Raw genomic sequence first — 20,430 nt, forward strand, 5'->3', positions numbered from 1 at the left:
TATTGTCACAACCCTGCAGTCCAAAGAGGCATGAATTGTGCAGGATATATTCTATTCATCCATTCTGGAGGGAAAATTAGAGTTCAATATAAGACTACAGTCTGTCTGCCTCACAGGATTTAGTTGAACCTTTTTGAATTATATATTTTCATTATAACGCAGAAGCTGACGATATTAACTCTTCTCCTGTTGTGCTGTGTTAGATAGACAGAGGACAGATCACTATGTTTTATCATTAAAAAAAAAACGAATTTATTGAAACTCTACTATTACACTAGGCTTTCAAGGCCCCCAATGAATTCATAGAATTTGACTTTCTGTAAGTAAATGCCGGTTTGTTTTTTGTTAACTTTTAGAGAACAGTTAAATCAATGTGTCCAATCCGGAAGAGTCCACTCTGGCAGAGGGGGTTGAATAAAATATGATCGTACAAAATAGGTACAAAACGTTCCTATGTCGGAATAAGATGACACAAAATAGCCCATTAAACATGTCAGTCATTCAATCCGTTTGTAGACGACCATTGAAATTGATATAGAAATGGGCAACGTTAGTAGACCCCTCAATTTCATCTCGTTATTCATAAAGTAGACTAACTGAGTTCAAAGTCTCCTCTGAGGTGTATTAATTCCTCCAAACAGTTGTAAAACGTTTCGTTTTGCAACTTTAAACTAGAGTTTGTATTGGACAAATTCAGTTAGGTCCCTCCCCGTTTCGTTCTGTTTGCTTCAGTTAAAGAAACATTCACGGAAAGAATACACCCCAGTTGTTGGTAAGAACGTTCCGGGTTCCCATCGATATCACAGCAATAATTTTAAAGGATCTCGGGAGTTGACGCCGGAGGAATTGCAGCGAGCTAGGGAAGTCTGTTAGGACCGCAGTCACAAGCCATGTTCCATTTTAGAGACTAGGATAGGGTATATTTTAAGAGATACCGGTTCTACAAGCCATAATTAAGACACTTGTTTTACGGTTAACATAAGGCGACAGTGTTTCACAACTTTTACAGCGCAGAATGCCTGTGAAAGGAGGCGGAAGAGTGGCTGTGTATCCAGGCAAGGGCGAACATGTCGGGGTAAGTCAACTGTAGTTTGTTTTACCATTATAGACTGTAACTTTTAGCATACCGCATCGCTGTATCTTAACCCGCTGCGTCCCAAGAATATGCTGTAGGTATTTGTAATACATATATTGTAATGAAACAGGCAGGGCCCGAGGTCCGGCGCGCTATCGACTGTGCCGCAAAAGCATGCTCAAGCGGCAGAGTCGATTTCCGCGCTTATAAACCCAGGGTCGTTACAATATATTTTAGGAGTTTTACGGTCATGATGGGGTGATCGGGTGGATGTACCTTTGCTACGTATGGAGCAACCAACGTTTATAACATTGTGAATTCACCTGTAGAGTTTCGCCCTCTCGGCCAATAAGAATGACGCCTATTTAGTCAAATATTTGCGCTTGGTGTCAAGTAGTTGTGCATTATTTACACACAGTTTAGAATCCTGTGATATGGAATATTATGTTTGACTATTTTTATTCTGTCACTTTTAAATCTTTCAAGTTTAAATGTCTATTGAAAATACCTGTGTGTATAGCCTAATTTCATGTTAGGCTACATCAATTCAGAAGTGAAGTGAAGTGTGTGTGTGTGTGTGTGTGTGTGTGTGGTGTGTGGACGGACGCACCGCAAAGGCTCTCTCTGTACTTGGCTCAGTATTGTCTGTCTGTCTGGCCCCAGCAGGGGATCAGCTTAGGGTTTGCTGGGATGAGGATCGCTGGAGGGGTCAACCATTACGTGTTGGGTGCGTGCGTGTGTGTATGTCGGTGAATATGTATGTATTTACAGTATATTTGTGTGTGTGTGTAACGGGTTGATGATGATCACATTGCTGACCTCATGACACCCAGCAACTTCAAAACCCAGTCCTCTCAACCCTCAATATGGCATTTGTTACACGGCTACTGTAATAATTCAACAATAACAGGCAAGTGCTGATGAATATCTTATCCTGTCTTTTCAGCTTGTGATTATCACTGTACTCTAAATCCAATAAAACATTTTACAGACCCACTTTAAAGAAACTACTTGTGCAGGCTTTATTGCACATTTGTTAAGGCTTCACAAGCACTGTCACACATTTCTGAATAATCCATAGCCTATATGCCTTAGAGGCTTTTAAAGATGGAACAATTTTACTATTGAGACAAATCTTGTTTGTTTGTTGAAATAGCTTGTGGTGAGTGGATAATTACTATACAGTCACTGTCAACCCTCCACACAGCCTCAATGGGTGCCACTGTTCTATCTGCCCAGCTGTATTGACTAGAACCTTCGCTCCATTCTAGAGTGAGTAGCTGTTAAAGTACAGTAGTGTGTTTGTTACAGTAGTGTCTGTTACAGTAGTGTGTCACTCTCTATTGGGTGAGGACTTCAGTCATACAGTAGAACTTTATTTGAATTTCCAGGAGGTGATGATACATGTTAACTAGATGCACGTTGATTTTCAATGTGTCCTTGTGAGGGGAAGAGTGTGTGTTACAGTGTGTGTGTGTGTGAGTGTGAGTCTGTAGGAGGAGCATGTGAGAGCTTGTGAATGTTTGCACATGTGAGTACAGTATGTAGTAGAGGTCGACCGATTATGATTTTTCAACGCCAATACCGATTTTTGGAGGATTGTTATAAAAACTTGAAATCGGCCCTAATTAATCGGCCATTCCGATTAATCGGTCGACCTCAAGTATGTAGGCCTACTTTGTGTGTGTGTGTGTGTGTGTGTGTGTGTGTGTGTGTGTGTGTGTGTGTGTGTGTGTGTGTGTGTGTGTGTGTGTGTGTGTGTGTGTGTTGCTTCAAGGTCCCACATTGGACAGATACGTGTTCAGAGCAGACCTAAGGATGTGTGTGTGTGTGTGCCAGAGGGGCTCGTGTCTTGCTGACCGCTGTAGCGTGAAGCAGGTGGTCCCAGCAGTAATCCCCCAGAAGGCCAAAGGATAGAAGCCACCGTGGCAGTTCTAATCTCCAGCTGTTTGGCTTCAACCCCCCCCCCCCCCCCTTTCACACGCCACTGACCAACACACACACACTCTCTGATCAGCCCGCCAGCACTTAATTAGGACTATAATTAGGATGCTCACAAACTGGAGTAGGGTTTTTAAAGGGACAGTTGAAGGAAGAAATGACTGTTGGAGAAAATATTAAGTATCTGCTACTCCGAGTATGTTAGAATGTATTCATGTTACTACATATTACTACCTTTCTAGAGGTTATCATGTAGTCAGTGGTGGAAAAAGTACTCAAACTAAAGATTAGTGATACGCCGATATGACATTTTTGGCCGATACCGATATCCGATATTTTCCTTGCCAAAAAACCCGATACTGATAGCAATGATTTAGATAATTTTAAATATTGGTTAAGAATAATGAAAATGACTGCAGTTTCTACTTGGTCATTGTTTTCAGGGCTGGTTGTATTGGTGCTAGCTAGGTACTAAGCTAAAGCTAGCTACCCCCCCAGAAGTTGTGGTCGAACAAATAATTATTTATTACCAACGTGGTATTGTAAACACATCCATCGTTCGTGGTCGGTTTTGCTTGTTTGCAGACTCTTTTTGTACAGCATTGACAGTGCTACAGATATTAGTGGTGGCGCTTGGCTTGCACGTGCAAATTCAGAACACACAACACTCTATAATAGAACTGTGTTATTTCACGTGTCAAATTAAAAGCTTATTTAATGCGTCAAAGTGCTTTTTGACTTGTCAAATAGTGTTATTTGATGGATCTTTTTTGACATCCAAAGACCCAAATGGCATTCCATTGTGTGTCGTGAAGCTAATAGCAGTGACGCTATTACCGTGTAACTCCGGTAGGGCAACGTGTACCTGTGCTCGACCAGTCGGCGAAAGCAAACATCACCCATGACAGAGAGGTTGATTTGTCAAGGGCATTGAATTCCATTATCTTGGCGTTAATGGATTTTGCCTTTGAGTTGTCTCGCTGAAATGTTCTTACTCTTTCAAATGACTGCTCGACTTGTTGACTGCTCGATCCCCACAGCAGACATTGTGGGCAAGGTTAGAAATGCTGTGTTGCACGTGCAGCGCAACATTTTACGTGCCGTCATTACATCATGTACCTACGTTATATAGGTATGCACGTCAGCTTTGACATCGGTTTTGCACATCGGCGTTAAACTAGGCATCGGGCCAACACCAATGTTGGCATTTTTAGCTAATATCGGCCGATTCCGATATGTTCACCGATATATCGTGCATCCCTAGTAAAGATACCTTAATAGAAAATTACTCAAGTAAACGTCACCCAGTAAAATAGTACTTGAGTAAAAGTTTTAAAGTATCCTGTTTTAAATGTACTTAATTAAGTACAGGGGTCAAAAAATTACTCAAGTGTCATAAAGTAAATGCAATACATAAAATTCATTGTATTGTATCAAGAAGCTGCTTCAACAGCATGATCATTACACAGGTGCACCTTGTGCTGGGGACAATTAACGGCCATTCTAAAATATGCAGTTATGTCACACAACACAATGCCACCGATGTCTCAACTTTTGAGGGAGCGTGCAATTGGCATGCTGACTGCAGAAATGTCCACCAGAGCTGTTGCCAGATAATTGAATTTTAACTTCTCTACCATAAGCCACCTCCAACGTCGTTTTAGAGAATTTGGCGGTACGTTCAACCGGCCTCACAACCGCAGACCATGGGTAACCACGCCAGCCCAGGACCTCCACATCCGGCTTCTTCACCTGTGGGATTGTCTGAGACCAACCGCCTGGACAACTGATGAAACTGGGTTTGCACAACTGAATAATTTCTGCAGCAACTGTCAGGAATCGTCTCAGGGGAAGTGCACGTCATCCTCACCAGGGTCTTGACCTGACTGCAGTTCAGCATCGTAACTGACTTCAGTGGGCAAATGCTCACCTTTGATGGCCGCTGGAGAAGTGTGCTCTTCACGGATGAGTCCCGGTTTCAACTGTACCGGGCAGATGGCAGACAGCGTGTATGGCGTCGTGTGGGCGAGTGGTTTGCTGATGTCAACATTGTGAACAGGGTGTCCCATGGTGGCGGTGGGGTTATGGTATAGGCAGGCATAAGCTATAAACAACGAACATAATTACATTTTATTAATGGCAATTTGAATGCACAGAGATACCTTGACGAGATCCATCACCTCATGTTTCAGCCTGATAATGCACGTCCTGATCATTACAAGGATCTTTATAGAATTCCTGGAAGCTGAAAATGTCCCAGTTCTGCATATTCACCAGACATGTCACCCATTGAGCATGTTTAGGATGCTCTGGATTGACGTGTTCCAGTACCGGCCAATATCCAGCAACTTCGCACAGGCATTGAAGAGGAATTAATTATTTCTGTGTATTTTTGCTTAAGTACATTAGACCACTGCATGTAGTCCAACTTGACACACCTTCCACCACATCATCTCATGGAGAGGGAGTGGACACAGTTAAAGATTCCTCTGAGTACCAAATGACACTCTATTCCCTATATAGTGCACTACTTTTGACCAGGGCCCATAGGCAATAGGGTGCTTTGTGGGACATTGCCCACATGTCCTCCCTCCTGTTGCCTTTCAACTCAGCTCTCAGCTCCCTCCCTGCAATTAGAGCTGTTCCTCTTGTCTGTGTAAATAATCTGGTGGTGAGTGTATTCTGACTGGAGCTAGCACTCATATACACTTACTGGTAAGCATTTCTCTTTGGTGAGGCAAAGGGCATGGGACAGGGGGCCAAAGGCATGGTGGTGTTGAAATCAAACCCCTCGTGGGGAACACATTTGCACCAAATTGCTCAGAGCTATCTGATCTCTGATTGGCCGGATCTAATGGTGGTGCAGAATTCTGATTTGGATGGTCTGGGGTTGTTGCCATGAAGAGCTGTGCCGTGACTCTCTTACGCCTTAATCACACCAACAACGTCCATTGCATTTTGTTCACCAGACGTATATTAATTTCCAATGGAACGGTGCGTTTGCCTTGCAGCATTGCGTTGCCGCGGGAGTTGCAGTTCGTTCTGTGTGGCGCATACATTGGATTTATCGAACGTATGCATCAAACTGTATACATAGACGCCTTGTCAGAAATGGTAGCAGAAGGTGAATGTTGAACACCTATCCAGATGATGCTGCATACGATTTTGCGTAATGACGCTGTAGGTGTGATCGAGGCGTAACAGGATAACAGTTAGTCGTCATAAGCGCACACACACACACACACACACAGTCAACGTCCAGAGTTGACTGTGTGCCTAGATCATCTGTTAGGTTTCCACTAACACTCATGGAACTGCCCTACACATACTGTGTGTGTGTGTGTGTGTGTCTGTCAGACAGACAGAGTATATACAAAACACTATGAACATCTGCTTTATGAACACCACCATGACTGACTGACCAGGTGAAAGCTATGATCTCTTATTGATGTAACTTGTTAAATCCACTTCAGTCAGTTTAGATGGGGAGGAGACATGTTTAAAGAAGGATTTTTAAGCCTTGAGACAATTGAGACATGATGTGTGTATACTATATGTGTCATTCAGAGGGGGAATGGGCAAGACAAAATATTGGTCTTTTAATGGGGTATGGTAGTCGGTGCCTTTGTCTCAAGAACTGCAACACTGCTGGGTTTTTCACGCTCAACAGTTTCCCGTATGGACCAAGAATGGTCCACCACCCACAGGACATCCAGCCAACTTGACACAACTGTGGGAAGCATTGGAGGCAACATGTGCCAGCGTCCCTGTGGAACGTTTTCAACACCTTGTAGTCCATGCCCCAATGAATTGAGGCTGTTCTGAGGGCAAAAGGGAGGGGGGGTGCAACTCAATATTAGGAAGATGTTCTTAATGTTTACACAAAAGTATGTGGACACCTCTTCAAATTAGTGGCTTCGACTACTTCAGCCACAACCGTTGCTGAAAGGTCTATAAAATCGAGCACACAGCCATGCAATCTCCATAGACAAACATTGACAGTAGAATGGCCCATACTGAAGAGCTCAGTGACTTTCAATGTTGCACCGTCAGACGATGCCACCTTTCCAACAAGTCAGTTTGTCAAATTTCTGCCCTGCTAGTTCTGCCTCGGTCAACTGTAAGTGCTGTTATTGTGAAGTGGAAACGTCTAGGGGCAACAACGGCCCAGCCGCGAAGTGGTAGGCCACATAAGCTCACAGAATGGGACCGCCGAGTGCTGAAGCGCGTAGCGAGTAAAACTTGTCTGTCCTCGGTTGCAACACTCCCTACCAAGTGCCAAACTGCCTCTGGAAGCAACGTCAGCACAAAAACTGTTTGTCGGGAGCTTCATGAAATGGGTTTCCATAGCCGAGCAGCTACACACAAGCCAAAGATCACCATGCGCAATGCCAAGTGTCGGCTAGTGGTGTAAAGCTCGCCGCCATTGGAATCTACACACACACACACACACACACACACACACACACACACACACACACACACACACACACACACACACACACACACACACACACGCCTTTACCACCCTTGCCCTCGTGCCAGGGATGAGAAGGATCAATTTACAATGAAGTAGCAGATTATCTTGGTTTTATAGTGGACAACAACCGCATTTCTTCTCCCCTGCATTCCAACCTGAAGCTTCCCTCTTCTCCTCCTCCTCCTTCCACACGTTAGTTCACACACCTAAAATACCCTCAGAGAGGACAGGAATGACCCAATAGCGAGCCCAGCTCAAGACCTTTTTGCTCAACCTGTTGAGTCAGAACCCTGTAATTGGTTTACAGTAACCATTGTCTGCATCACAAATTGCACCCTATTCCCTAAATAGTGCACTGTAAAGGAAATAGGGTGCCATTTGGGACGCATTATTCTTACTTCCTGGTCGGACATTCAGGGACAGTGGAATTGTTAGTGGGCTGACTGGGTTTTGGAGGAAAGCCCCCCTTAGGCTATATGCCACTGAATACCATGGCATGCAGTTGGCCTATATGTGCAACTGTGTGTTCAACAAATGTTGAACAAAGAAGTCCCAAATGGCACCTTATTTCCTACATAGTGCACTACTTTTGAACATGGCTCTGATCAAAAGTAGTGCACTATATGGGCAATTATTATTTTTTCATTTAACCTTTATTTAACTAGTCAAGCCAATTAAGAACAAATTATTATTTACAATCACGGCCTACCCCGGCCAAACCCGGACAACACTGGGCCAATTGTGCGCCGCCCTATGGGACTCCCAATCACGGCCGGATGTGATGCAGGCTGGATTCGATCCAGAGACTGCAGTGACGCCTCTTGCACTGAGATGCGGTGCCTTTGACTGCTGCACCACTCGGGAGCCCAGAATATGGTGCCATTTGGGACTAATCTACTGTTTTTCAACTAGTGAATGGCTCTCTCTCTCTGTTCAGTTCAGCTGTAATTACATGGCATTGATTTCTGTGTTCAACCCATCACCATCCAACAGGAATAAGGGGCAGTTGGCTATTTTAGTGCCGAAACAGAGGATGTAGGCCCTGAACACACACACACACACACACTACCCCTGTAATTGTTACTCTGGCAACCATCTAATTTGACTGTCTTTGTTTAGATTTCACAACGATGCTGGTGCTCCTTTGGAGGACAAAACACCTAGCAGCTATTTTACAGCGTTTTCTTGGGGGAAAGAAAAAAACACCCAGGTTTTATTTGTATCTGTAAGTGATTGAGTGATTCTTTTTATCTCAAGTATTCAAACACTTTTATTTATTTATGTTAAAGATCCAATACTGCCGTTTTTATCTCAGTATCAAAAAATATCTGAGTAGCAATTAAGTCTCTTACTGATCAAAAAGGAACACAAATTGCTTCTTTGCAATACATTTCTCAATAACAAATTTTGCTAGGACTGTCTGGAAGTGGTCTGACTGGCAGGCAAAAACTGAACTAGCTGTTTTTGGCAGAGGTATAGAACTCTTTCTTATTGGTCTATTAACTAATTAACTGCCTAGTGATGTCACCAGGCAGGCCAAAACTCCACCCCACCACAACTGGCCGAAAGTTTGGACTGTCTTTTCAAACAGCATAATTTTTAGTGATGCACCGATATGACATTTTTGGGCGATACAAAACCCAATATTTTCCTCACCCCCCCCCCCCCCCCCCCCCCCCCCCAAAAAAAAATGTTTTCAGCCTTTTAAGCATTGTATTACAGTTAAATAGTTAACACACACACATGGATGCAGCGGTCTAAGGCAGTGCATCTCCGTGCAAGAGGCGTCACTACAGTCCCTGGTTCGAATCCAGGCTGTATCACATCCGGACGTGATTGGGAGTCCCATTGGGTGGCGCACAATTGGCCCAGCGTCGTCCGGGTTTGGCCGGGGTAGGCCGTCATTGTAAACAAGAATTTGTTCTTATCTGACTTGCCTAGTTAAATAAAGATTACACACACACACACACACACACACACACACACCACACTGACCAAAAGTTATTTTGTTGGCATTTACATATGTCCCCATTACCAGTAACACATAATCAAAACATATTTATTTCACTTACTTGCTGTGTTGTTTCGTTGTTCATTTGCTCAGTTTCATTCTCAACCAGGATGTCTATGGAACGCCGTTTGGGTCTTTACTATGGAACGCCGTTTGGGTCTTTGCGTTTGGGACGTGTCAATTAAGCTTGTTGACCAATCAGGACCTGAATATGACTGCACGTCACATAATAATTCAACGCGTTCATACATTTTTTCCGTAGTAATTACACATTGATTACACTATCACTCGTATTTCTTATGTCACAACGATTCATCGATACGTATGCTTTTATGCAGGTAAAGTTGTCTCGCACACCTACAGTGCTGGTCATAAGCAAAAGCTAGCTAGCTCATGGATGCAAACAATGTTCTTCCCCATAAACATAGCAAAACGATAATCTGTTTTAGTAGCAATAGTTAGCTAGCTAACTATATAGCTAGGTGTCATCATCTAAAATAACCCTAATATATATATGACATTTCTTATTTGGTTAATGCTGGTCAGCCACATCTATGTGAAGCTAGCCACAAATAGGATTAGCCACAACAGTGGACTTGAAGGCGGTTAGCCTTCAAAATAAAAGTATGGCATAATTCTACTATTTGTATTAATTTGCATCACTGTCAATAACATACTTTTATTTTGAAGGCAAACTGCACATTCCACTATTGTGCCTAATTCTTATTGTGGCTAGCTTCACATAACCCGGTCTGGTCGAGCATCACTAACCAGATGAAGCTAGCTGGCTGTTTATAACGTTAGCTTTGGGCAACATGGTTAAGTAGCTTGCTAGCTATTTATTTTCATGAACTGAAGTTCAATTTCAATAGGCGAACAACAAGTGGCAACCTAGCTAATACTTACTCACAAGGGTTCCTAAATCATTGCTGAGAATAATGAAAATGACTGCAGTTTCTACTGGTCATTGTTTTCAGGCTGGTTGTATTGGTGCTATCTAGGTACCAAGGTAAAGCTAGCTATCCCAGAAGTTACGGGCGAACAAAATATGCTTTATTACCAACGTGGTATTGAAAACACATCGTTCGTAGCTGGTGTTTGCTTGTTTGCAGACTGTTTTTGTACAGCTTTGATAGTGCTACTGTATCTTTTTTGACACGCAAAGACCCAAACGGCGTTCCATAGTATGTATGTTGTGAAGCTATTACTGTGTAATGCCGGTAGGGCAATATCTGAAAAATAGTGCACTTGGTAGTGTGTACCGGTGCTCGACCAGTCGGCGAAAGCCAACATCACCCACGACAGAGAACGGTTGATTGTCAAGGGCAATGAATTCCAGTATCTTGGCTTTAATGGATTTCACCTTTGCGTTGTCTCACTGAAATGTTCTTACTCTTTCAAATGACTGCTCGACTTGTTGACTGCTCAATCCACACAACAGACATTGTGGGCTAAGTTAGGAATGCTGTGTTGCACGTGTTGCGCAACATTCTACGTGGTGTCATTACGTCATGTACCTACATTATATAGGTATGCACGTCAGCTTTGACATCGGTTTTGCACATCAGCGTTAAACTAGACATCGGGCCGATACCGACGTTGGCATTTATAGCTAATATCGACCGATTCCGATATGTTCACCGATATATCGTGCATCCCTAATAATTTTCACAATTTCGCAGTGTTATTCAGTGTGGAAACGTATATAAACATTTGGAAAGTGTTTGACTGCACTGCCTTTAATGCAATTTCAGGACTTTAATTTTGTTTTAGATATTAAACAGTAAATAAGTACACATGTTTTATGTTTACAATGATTTGGTCTAACTCCTCCTTAAAGGTAAGAGAGAGAAACATTTAAGATATGTACCTAGGGGAGACTACAGTCTGTGTGTGTGTGCATGCGTACGCATGCATGACACCACTCTCCAGTCCCAGTTGTTTGCTACTCATTGGCTTGCTAGTCATTTAACAGTTTGACAAGATAATGTGCTAGCTCGCTGGTTGTGTAAGAATTAGTTTGTGATTGTGCTAGCCAGCTAAACAGCTAATTAGCGAGCTTGTCAGTTGACTGTTAGCTAGCAAATTATTTTGTCATTTAATCGAATTTGCTAGAAAACATGTTCTTGTGAATTCTGTTTTGATCCAACAGCCCATGCCAATATTTTTTACGAAATGTGCATTTTTTTTAATGAGCTAGCACAACTTATGATTCATGATAGAGCACGTCACAAAACGCAGGCAGAGGGACCGTTTACAGAACACTTCCTGCATGGCTGCCAGGCCGGCAGGCCTTTTTCTTTTTCCACATCACCACACCCCAGTCCACCAGTCCAGAGCACAGTCAGGACAAGACTGCCAAGACCCAGGCTAACTCTGACTGAGAGACCTAGACAATAGAGGACAGGCAGCCAAAACCCAGGTTAACTCCACTTGTCACGGTGAGATCACGGTTCTCTGTGCTCTAATTTCTCCGTTGATCAGAGAAATTAAACATACTTATTATTTAGTAATAGCAAGAAATGTCCTTTGGTAATTAAGGTTTTGTTGAACAGCAGCAGCAGGAAAAGGGGTGTGTACAGTATGTGTCCAAGGAGAAGAGACTTTTGCATATTTCAGATCAAACACCCACAAACAGCCGCACCACATTCGTTGGTACAACTTTAAATAGTGTTGGGTTTCCTTCAAATACTTTGAGAGTTGGAAAGCAATGAATATGCGGTTGGTTTATTTGACCATAACTCATATTTGGGGCAATATGAATGAGGAAACCATTAGAGTGAAGTGTTTTACCATAGCAACCCCAGTGCTACAGTAAAAACAGAAGTGTGATATTATTATGTATTTACCCTGACATCACTTCCTCCTTAGAGCAGCTAGAACAATAGACGGACCTGGTCTACTGATGGGGCAGTAGATAGGCTCAGCGGATGTAGGGTGAACAGAGAGGAGAAGGGAAGCAGAAGAGAGGGGGAGAGGAATATATGTAGAGGAAGAAAGATGGAGGGAAGGCCAGTGTCTGAAGTGGTTGTTTACTAATTGACGATATCCCAGTGATCAAAAGCCTAATAATCCGTCTCTGCTGCTCTGGCCTAGTTCCGCTCTGTTCTCTGCTGCTCTGGTCTCTCAGATGTTCTGTACAGAGACACAATCCCAGGTGCAACACTGAAGGGAAAAGGATAGAAATAGAACCACAATTTATTATGAAGAAAAACAGAGATCTAAATGACTCATGCCCATATGGTGTAGATTAACATTCTCTCATATGAAAACAAGACAAAGTGTTTTGTGTGAAGTGTATTATTATTTTTTACCCTCCAAAGCATTCAAGCCTTTACTGTAGATTTATGGAATGTTTTTGGTATTTGTGATTACTTTAAGACAAGAGGTCAATTTATGAATAATTTAGACTAACAATGCTAATGATGCTTATGTGATAATAACAACTTTATTTACAAAGAGCTTCCCATACATTTACACACAGTAAACAGGCCACCTAATAATACAATGAAGGAAGAGGCATTCAGAATGTGTGAATAGAATGACTCACTAATGAGATGACATCACAATGGAGAGCTCAGACAGTATGGAGAATAGCTGGCACAGTGGAGAGAGAGAGAGAGAGAAGCGAGGGCGAGAGATGGGCGTGCAAATCCTGGTGCTCCGAAGCGGGCATTGTTTTATAAAACAAAATCAAACAACAAACTGAAACCCGTAGTTGAGGCTAGACCACTTGGCCTTTCTGTTTGGAGTGGAGTGCTGTCTCTAGTGCTCTCTTTGGGGTTGTAAAGAGCTACTGTATGTGTAGGAGAGCTGAGTTGGGTTATGGTCACTGATTAGTAATCACTCACCTCACATGACTAGGATAGGTGAAAGATGCATACATAGGTTTAAGTGGAGGCTGTATCCAATCATCTTAAAATAAGGGCTTGGCTTACCCATGGAAAACCATACAGAATCAGACTAGAATACTCAATCTAAGCTTCTTCAATGTAACATCAGTGATCCCGTCAAGGATGGGCGGGAGGTCTGGCACCTCTTTAGTGTGAGACACAGGGAAGATCTCAATTGTATACTCGCGTCTCCTCCTCAAAACCCATTGGATGAGAAAGCTAGAGGTCCCTCCTCTCTGACCTTCTCCTCCAATGGGTTTTGAGAAGGAGACGAGGATAGAGGGTGGACACGAGGAGTATGCAATTGAGTTCTTCCCGCACTCTGTAGTGGAGCTGACCTTTTCATTCAGCCACCGCCTGCCTGCCTGGCGCCCAGAGATGGCATCACAGATATCCTGCTGTAACACTTAATAGTAGTGTGATGTCTGATCTTTAACACTTAGCTCTGTGGATGGATTAGATAGGTCCGATCTACACTACTGAACATTATACAGAGAAGGAGGGAAAAGAGAAGAGACAAAGAGAGTGATGGGGACGATATTTAATGAGTAGAAGAAGGGGATTGTGAGAGGGGGAGAAAGAAAAAAAATGAAGCAGGAGAGGGTGAAAAAGAGGGATGTGGATGAGGGAGGGTGAAAAAGAGTGGGGTAATGGGCAGTTTATAGTCTGATCGTTTAACAGGAAGTGAATTGTGCATCGCAAACTTGATAGCATCATTTAATCATCTTCTGCTTGTCTGATGGACTCTAAAGACATTCATCCCTCCCTCTCTTAGGGGGAAGAGGGTAGAGTGAGTGAGGGAGAGAGAGAGAGACATAACTCCTCTCCCTCAGATCTGCAGGTTCCAGCCACCACAGCAGCTGTAGGGTGTGGTAGGCTTTGGTGTTATGCCATGTTGGATCGGGTTCAAGTCCAGGCTCTGGCTGGGCCACTCAACGACATTCAGAGACTTGTCCCAAAGCCACTCCTGCATTGTTTTGGCTGTGTGCTTAGCGTTGTTGTCCTGTTGGAAGGTGAACCTTCGCCCCAGTCGGAGGTCCTGAGCGCTCAGGAGCAGGTTTTCATCAAGGATCTCTCTGAACTTTGCTCCTTTCATCTTTCCCTCCATCCTGACTAGTCTCCCAGTCCCTGCCGCTGAAAACATCCCCACAGCATGATGCTGCCACCATACTTCACTGTAGGGATGGTGCCAGGTTTCTTCCAGGCGACCTAGCCCTAGCCCTCACCTTCCGATCCAACAGGTCCCAGATGTGCTCAATGGGATTGAGATCCGGGCTCTTCGCTGGCCATGGCAGAACACTGACATTCCTTTCTTGCAGGAAATCACGCACAGAACAAGCAGTATGGCTGGTGGCATTGTCATGCTGGAGGGTCATGTCAGGATGAGTCTGCAGGAAGGGTACCACATGGGGGAGGAGGATGTCTTCCCTGTAACGCACAGCGTTGAGATTGCCTGCAATAACAACAAGCTCAGTCCGATGATGCTGTGACACACCGCCCCAGACCATGACGGACCCTCCACCTCCAAATCGATCCCGCAGCAGAGTACAGGCCTCGGTGTAAAGCTCATTCAGTTGACGATAAACGTGAATCCGACCATCACCCCTGGTGAGACAAAACCGTGACTCGTCAGTGAAGAGCACTTTTTGCCAGTCCTGTCTGGTCCAGCAATGGTGGGTTTGTGCCCATAGGCGACGTTGTTGCCGGTGATGTCTGGTGAGGACCTGCCTTACAACAGGCCTACAAGCCCTCAGTCCAACCTCTCTCAGACTATTGCGGACAGTCTGAGCACTGATGGAGGGATTGTGCATTCCTGGTATAACTTGGGCAGTTGTTGTTGCCATCCTGTACCTGTCCCGCAGGTGTGATGTTCGGATGTACCGATCCTGTGCAGGTATGGTTACACGTGGTCTACCGCTGCGAGGACGATCAGCTCTCCGTCCTGTATCTTGGCATCTCACAGTACGGACATGCCTCCTTGCAGCATGCCTAAGGCATGTTCACGCAGATGAGCAGGAACCCTGGGCATCTTTCTTTTTGTGTTTTTCAGAGTCAGTAGAAAGGCCTCTTTTTAGTGTCCTAAGTTTTCATAACTGTGACGTTAATTGCCTACCGTCTGTAAGCTGTTAGTGTCTTAACGACCGTTCCACAGGAGCATATTCATTAATTGTTTATGGTTCATTGAACAAGCATGGGAAACAGTGTTTAAACCCTTTACAATGAAGATCTGTGAAGTTATTTAGATTTTTTCGAATTATCTTTGAATGACAGTGTCCTGAAAAATGGACGTTTCTTTTTTGCAGAGTTTGTTGACAGCCTTATTCATACAAAAAAAATGGTAGCTAAAATTCAGCAATTTGCCATTAGTGAGAAGAGCAAAAATCTATTAATTTTATCTTCGCATTGAAAAATAATTCTAAATAATCATCTATTTCCTATTATTTTTTTAATTTTCGTGATCATTGCAAAATATATTCCTCACCTTTTCTGACTGATGGTCTCATACTTGTTGAAGGCCAATAGGCTATTTCGCAAGTTAGGATAGGCTACCATTCATCCCTTCTCTCATTTTAATTGGACCCACTTCACAGTAGTAAATAGAAGATGGAGCCGGAGAAGAAGGCAGACGTTTTACGTGCCCCCAGCCGATTGTGTTTTTTTGTATATTATTTTTACTCATTTTGTACATAATGTTTCCCCTACCGTCTCTTATTACCGAAAATAACTTCTAGACATCAGGACTGCGATTACTCACCACGGACTAGCGGAATACTTTTTTTCCTTTCACGACTCTGACGCGAAGGATATACTTCTTACTCGTGAACAGGCCCCGATCCTCGTGATCTGCATGTAGAGGAGGCGGAGAAAGAGGGGCCGAAGAGCGGTCTGCCTTCTGAGAATTCGTAGGCGATCGAATAAACCCTCACTTCCCTCCATTCTGCTAGCAAACGTGCAATCCTTGGAGAATAAAATCGACGAGTTACGCATAAGCTTAAACTACCAACGGGACATTTAAAAGCTCTAACATCTTATGATTCAAGGAGTCGTGGCTGAAAGACGACAATATAAACATACAGCTGGCTGTTTATACAATGTACCGGCAGGATAGAACAGCGGCGGCAGCGGACTGTATTTTTGTAAATAACAGCTGGTGCACGATATCTAAGGAAGTCTCGAGCTATTGCTCGCCAGAGGTAGAGTATCTCACGATCAGCTGTAGACCACACTATCTACCTAAAGAGTTTTCATCTGTATTCTTCGTAGCTGTTTACATACCACCACAGTCAGAGGCTGGCACTAAGACAGCATTGAATGGAGCATTATTCCGCCATAAGCAAACAAGACAACTCTCACCCAGAGGTGGTGCTCCTATTATCTGGGTACTTTAATTCTATCACCATGTTAAATGTGCAACCAGAGGAAAAAGACCTCTGGACCACCTTTACTCCAGACACACATACAAAGCTCTCCCTTGCCCTCCATTTGACAAATCTGACCATAATTATATCCTCCTGATTCCTGCTCACAAGCAAAAATTAAAGCAGGAATCACCCGTTACTAGTGGTCAGATAAGTGGTCAGATAAAGCAGATGCTAAGCTACAGGACTGTTTTGTTAGCACATACTGGAATATGTTCAGGGATTCCTCCGATGGCATTGAGGAGTATACTACATCAGTCATTGGCCTCATTAATGAGTGCATCGATGACGTCATCCCCACAGTGACTGCACGTACATACCCCAACCAGAAGCCAAGGATTACAGGCAGCATCCGCTCTGAGCTAAAGGCCAGAGCTGCCACTTTCAAGGAGCGGGACTCTAACCCGGAAGCTTATAAGAAATTCCACTATGCCCTCCGACGAACCATCAAACAGGCAAAGCGTCAATACAGGACTAAGGGAAGCACGGGACAAAGGGAAGCACAGCCGAGAGCTTCCCAGTGACACGAGCCTACCAGACGAGCTAAACTACTTCTATGCTCGCTTCGAGGCAAATAACACTGAAACATGCATGAGAGCACCAGCTGTTTCGGAAGACTATGTGATCACGCTCTCCGCAGCTGATGTGAGTAAGACCTTTAAACAGGTCAACATTCACAAGACCGCAGGGCCAGACAGATTACCAGGACGTGTACTGCGAGCATGCGCTGACCAACTGGCAAGTGTCTTCACTGACATTTTCAACCTCTCCCTATTCGAGTCTGTAATACCAACATGTTTTAAGCAGACCACCATAGTCCCTGTGCCCAAGACCTCTAAGGTAACCTACCTAAATTACTACCGACCCCTAGCACTCACGTCTGTAGCCATGAAGTGCTTTGAAAGGCTGGTCATGGATCACATCAACACCATCATCCCAGAAACCCTAGACCCACTCTAATTTGCATACCGCCCCAACAGATCCACAGATGATGCAATCTCTATTGCCCTTCACACTGCCCTTTCCTACCTGGACAAAAGGAACACCTATGTGAGAACGCTATTCATTGACTACACCTCAGCGTTCAACATCATAGTACCCTCAAAGCTCATCAATAAGCTAAGGACCCTGGGACTAAACACCTCCCTCTACAACTAGATCCACGACCTCCTGACGGGCCCCCCCAGGTGGAAAGGGTAGGTAACAACACATCTGCCACGCTTACCCTCGACACAGGGGCCCCTCAGGGGTTCGGGCTCAGTCCCCTCCTGTACTCCCTGTTCACTCATGACTGGACGGCAAGGTACGACTCCAACACCATCATTAAGTTTGCCAATGACACAACAGTGTTAGGCCTGATCACCGACAACGACGAGACAGCCCATAGGGAGGAGGTCAGAGACCTGGCCGTGTGGGGCCAGGACAACAACCTCTCCCTCAACGTGATCAAGACAAAGGAGATGTATGTGGTCTACAGGAAAAAGAGGACCGAGCACACCCCCGTTCTCATCGACGGGCCTGTGGTGGAGCAGGTTGAGAGCTTCAAGTTCCTTGGTGTCCACATCACCAACAAACTAACATGGTCCAAACACACCAAAGACACAGTCGTGAAGAGTGCACGACAAAACGTATTCCCCTTCAGGAGACTGAAAAGATTTGGCATGGGTCCTCAGATCCTCAGAACGTTCTACAGCTGCATCATCGAGAGCATGCTGACTTGTTTCATCACTGCCTGGAATGGCAATTGCTCGGCCTCCGACCGCAAGTCACTACAGAGGGTAGTGCGTACGGCCCAGTACATCACTGGGGCCAAGCTTCCTGCCATCCAGGACCTCTATACCAGGCTGTGTCAGAGGAAGGCCCTAAAAATTGTCCAAGTCTCTAGCCACTCTTGTCATAGACTGTTCTCTCTGCTACCGGTACCGGAGCGCCAAGTCTAGGTCCAGGAGGCTTCTAAACAGCTTCTACCCCCAAGCCATAAGACTCCTGAACTAATAGTCAAATGGCTACCCAGACTATTTGCATTGTCCCCCCCTTCCCCCCTTTACACCACTGCTACTCTCTGTTGTCATCTATGCATAGTCACTTTAATAACTCTACCTACATGTACATACTACCTCAACTAACCAGTGCCCCCATCACATTGACTCTGTATTTGTACCCTCCTGTATATTGCTATTGTTGTTTTACTGCTGCTCTTTAATTACTTGTTACTTTTATCGCTTATTCTTATCCATATTTTTTTTTTAACTGCATTGTTGGTTAGGGGCTCGTAAGTAAGCATTTCACTGTAAGATCTACACCTATTGTATTCGGCGCATGTGACTAATAAAATTACCTTTTATTTGATTAACTATTTCAAATATTTTGCCCTTTGCGATCCGATCCGAAGCGCAGTTTAACGCTAGAACAGACGGTTCACCTTTTCCATTGACGTTTGTAGGCTAGTCTATATCTGAATACTGTAATGCCAAATTTCTAGAGTAGACATTTCATTCATAAAGAAAATGCATATACCCATCATATCCATTGCAGAATAAATTCCTCACCTTTTCTGACCATGTTGAGTTCATATTCCAGAAGTACCATGTGCATCTCTCATTTACTTGGGCCTATTAGATAGGCTATTATAATTTAAAAGTTTTTGGTGTATGAATCCAAAAGAGACCGCGGTTGATAACATACAGGTGAACAGACAGTTTGCATTTTTTAAGTGTGTACTGTAGTTTTCTTTCTTTCATAATTCGTGTGCAGTACAGCATATTTCGTTTCTGGGAAAAGTTGATGCAAAACATTTATTGAATTCAAACAATCTGTTTATACTGTAGGTCCACAACAATGTAAGAAAACACCTCCAAAGATATTTGATCAAGTTCGCCATTGATATTTATTTTAGATACTGTCTTGGCCTAATTCCAATACTTCCAAAGTATACAGGAAATAAGGTCGTTATTGTCACCTCGTTCACACGCACACTGTTTTACATCATGTCTGCTTTTAATAATATTAAGCATGCGTATGTATAGCGTGCTCCAAGTTTATAAGTCTTAATGTTTTATTTAGTGTAAAATGTACGCAACGGTTAAATAGTAAATGAGGCCCCAGATGTGCATAGCTGTTAGAGACTTACCAAAAAGACTCACAGATGTAATCCCCGACCAAAGGTGCTTCTACAAAATATTGACTCAGGGGTGTGAATACTTATGTAAATTATTTCTGTATTTCTTTTTTAATAAATCTGCAAACATTTAAAATAACTAATATCTCACTTTGTCATTATGAGGTATTGTGTGTAGATGGATGAGAAAGAAAATGTATTTAAACAATTTTGAATTCAGGCTGTAACACAATATGGAATAAGTCAAGGGCTATGAATACTTGCTGAAGGCGCTGTACATATACAGTGGGGCAAAAAAGTATTTAGTCAGCCACCAATTGTGCAAGTTCTCCCACTTAAAAAGATGAGAGAGGCCTGTAATTTTCATCATAGGTACACTTCAACTATGACAGACAAAATGAGAAAAAAAAATCCAGAAAATCACATTGTAGGATTTTTAATGAATTTATTTGCAAATTATGGTGGAAAATAAGTATTTGGTCACCTACAAACA

General features: G+C 43.5%; 1 protein-coding gene across 3 annotated transcripts in view; it reads left to right on the forward strand.

The window, feature by feature from the left end:
• Positions 1–743: 743 nt before the first annotated feature.
• LOC120044002 (tight junction protein ZO-2-like) overlaps positions 744–20,430 on the forward strand; it is a 100,482-nt gene continuing 80,795 nt past the window's right edge. For all 3 annotated transcript variants that reach the window (XR_005476520.1, XM_038988598.1, XM_038988612.1), the window contains exon 1: positions 744–1,075. Coding sequence is in view for 2 of the 3 variants with exons in the window: in XM_038988598.1 (XP_038844526.1) it covers positions 1,016–1,075 (60 nt within the window). In the remaining variant the exon portion in view is untranslated. The remainder of the gene's footprint in view (positions 1,076–20,430) is intronic.

The sequence above is a fragment of the Salvelinus namaycush genome, chromosome 1 (assembly GCF_016432855.1).
Source record: "Salvelinus namaycush isolate Seneca chromosome 1, SaNama_1.0, whole genome shotgun sequence".
NCBI classification, from domain to species: domain Eukaryota; kingdom Metazoa; phylum Chordata; class Actinopteri; order Salmoniformes; family Salmonidae; genus Salvelinus; species Salvelinus namaycush.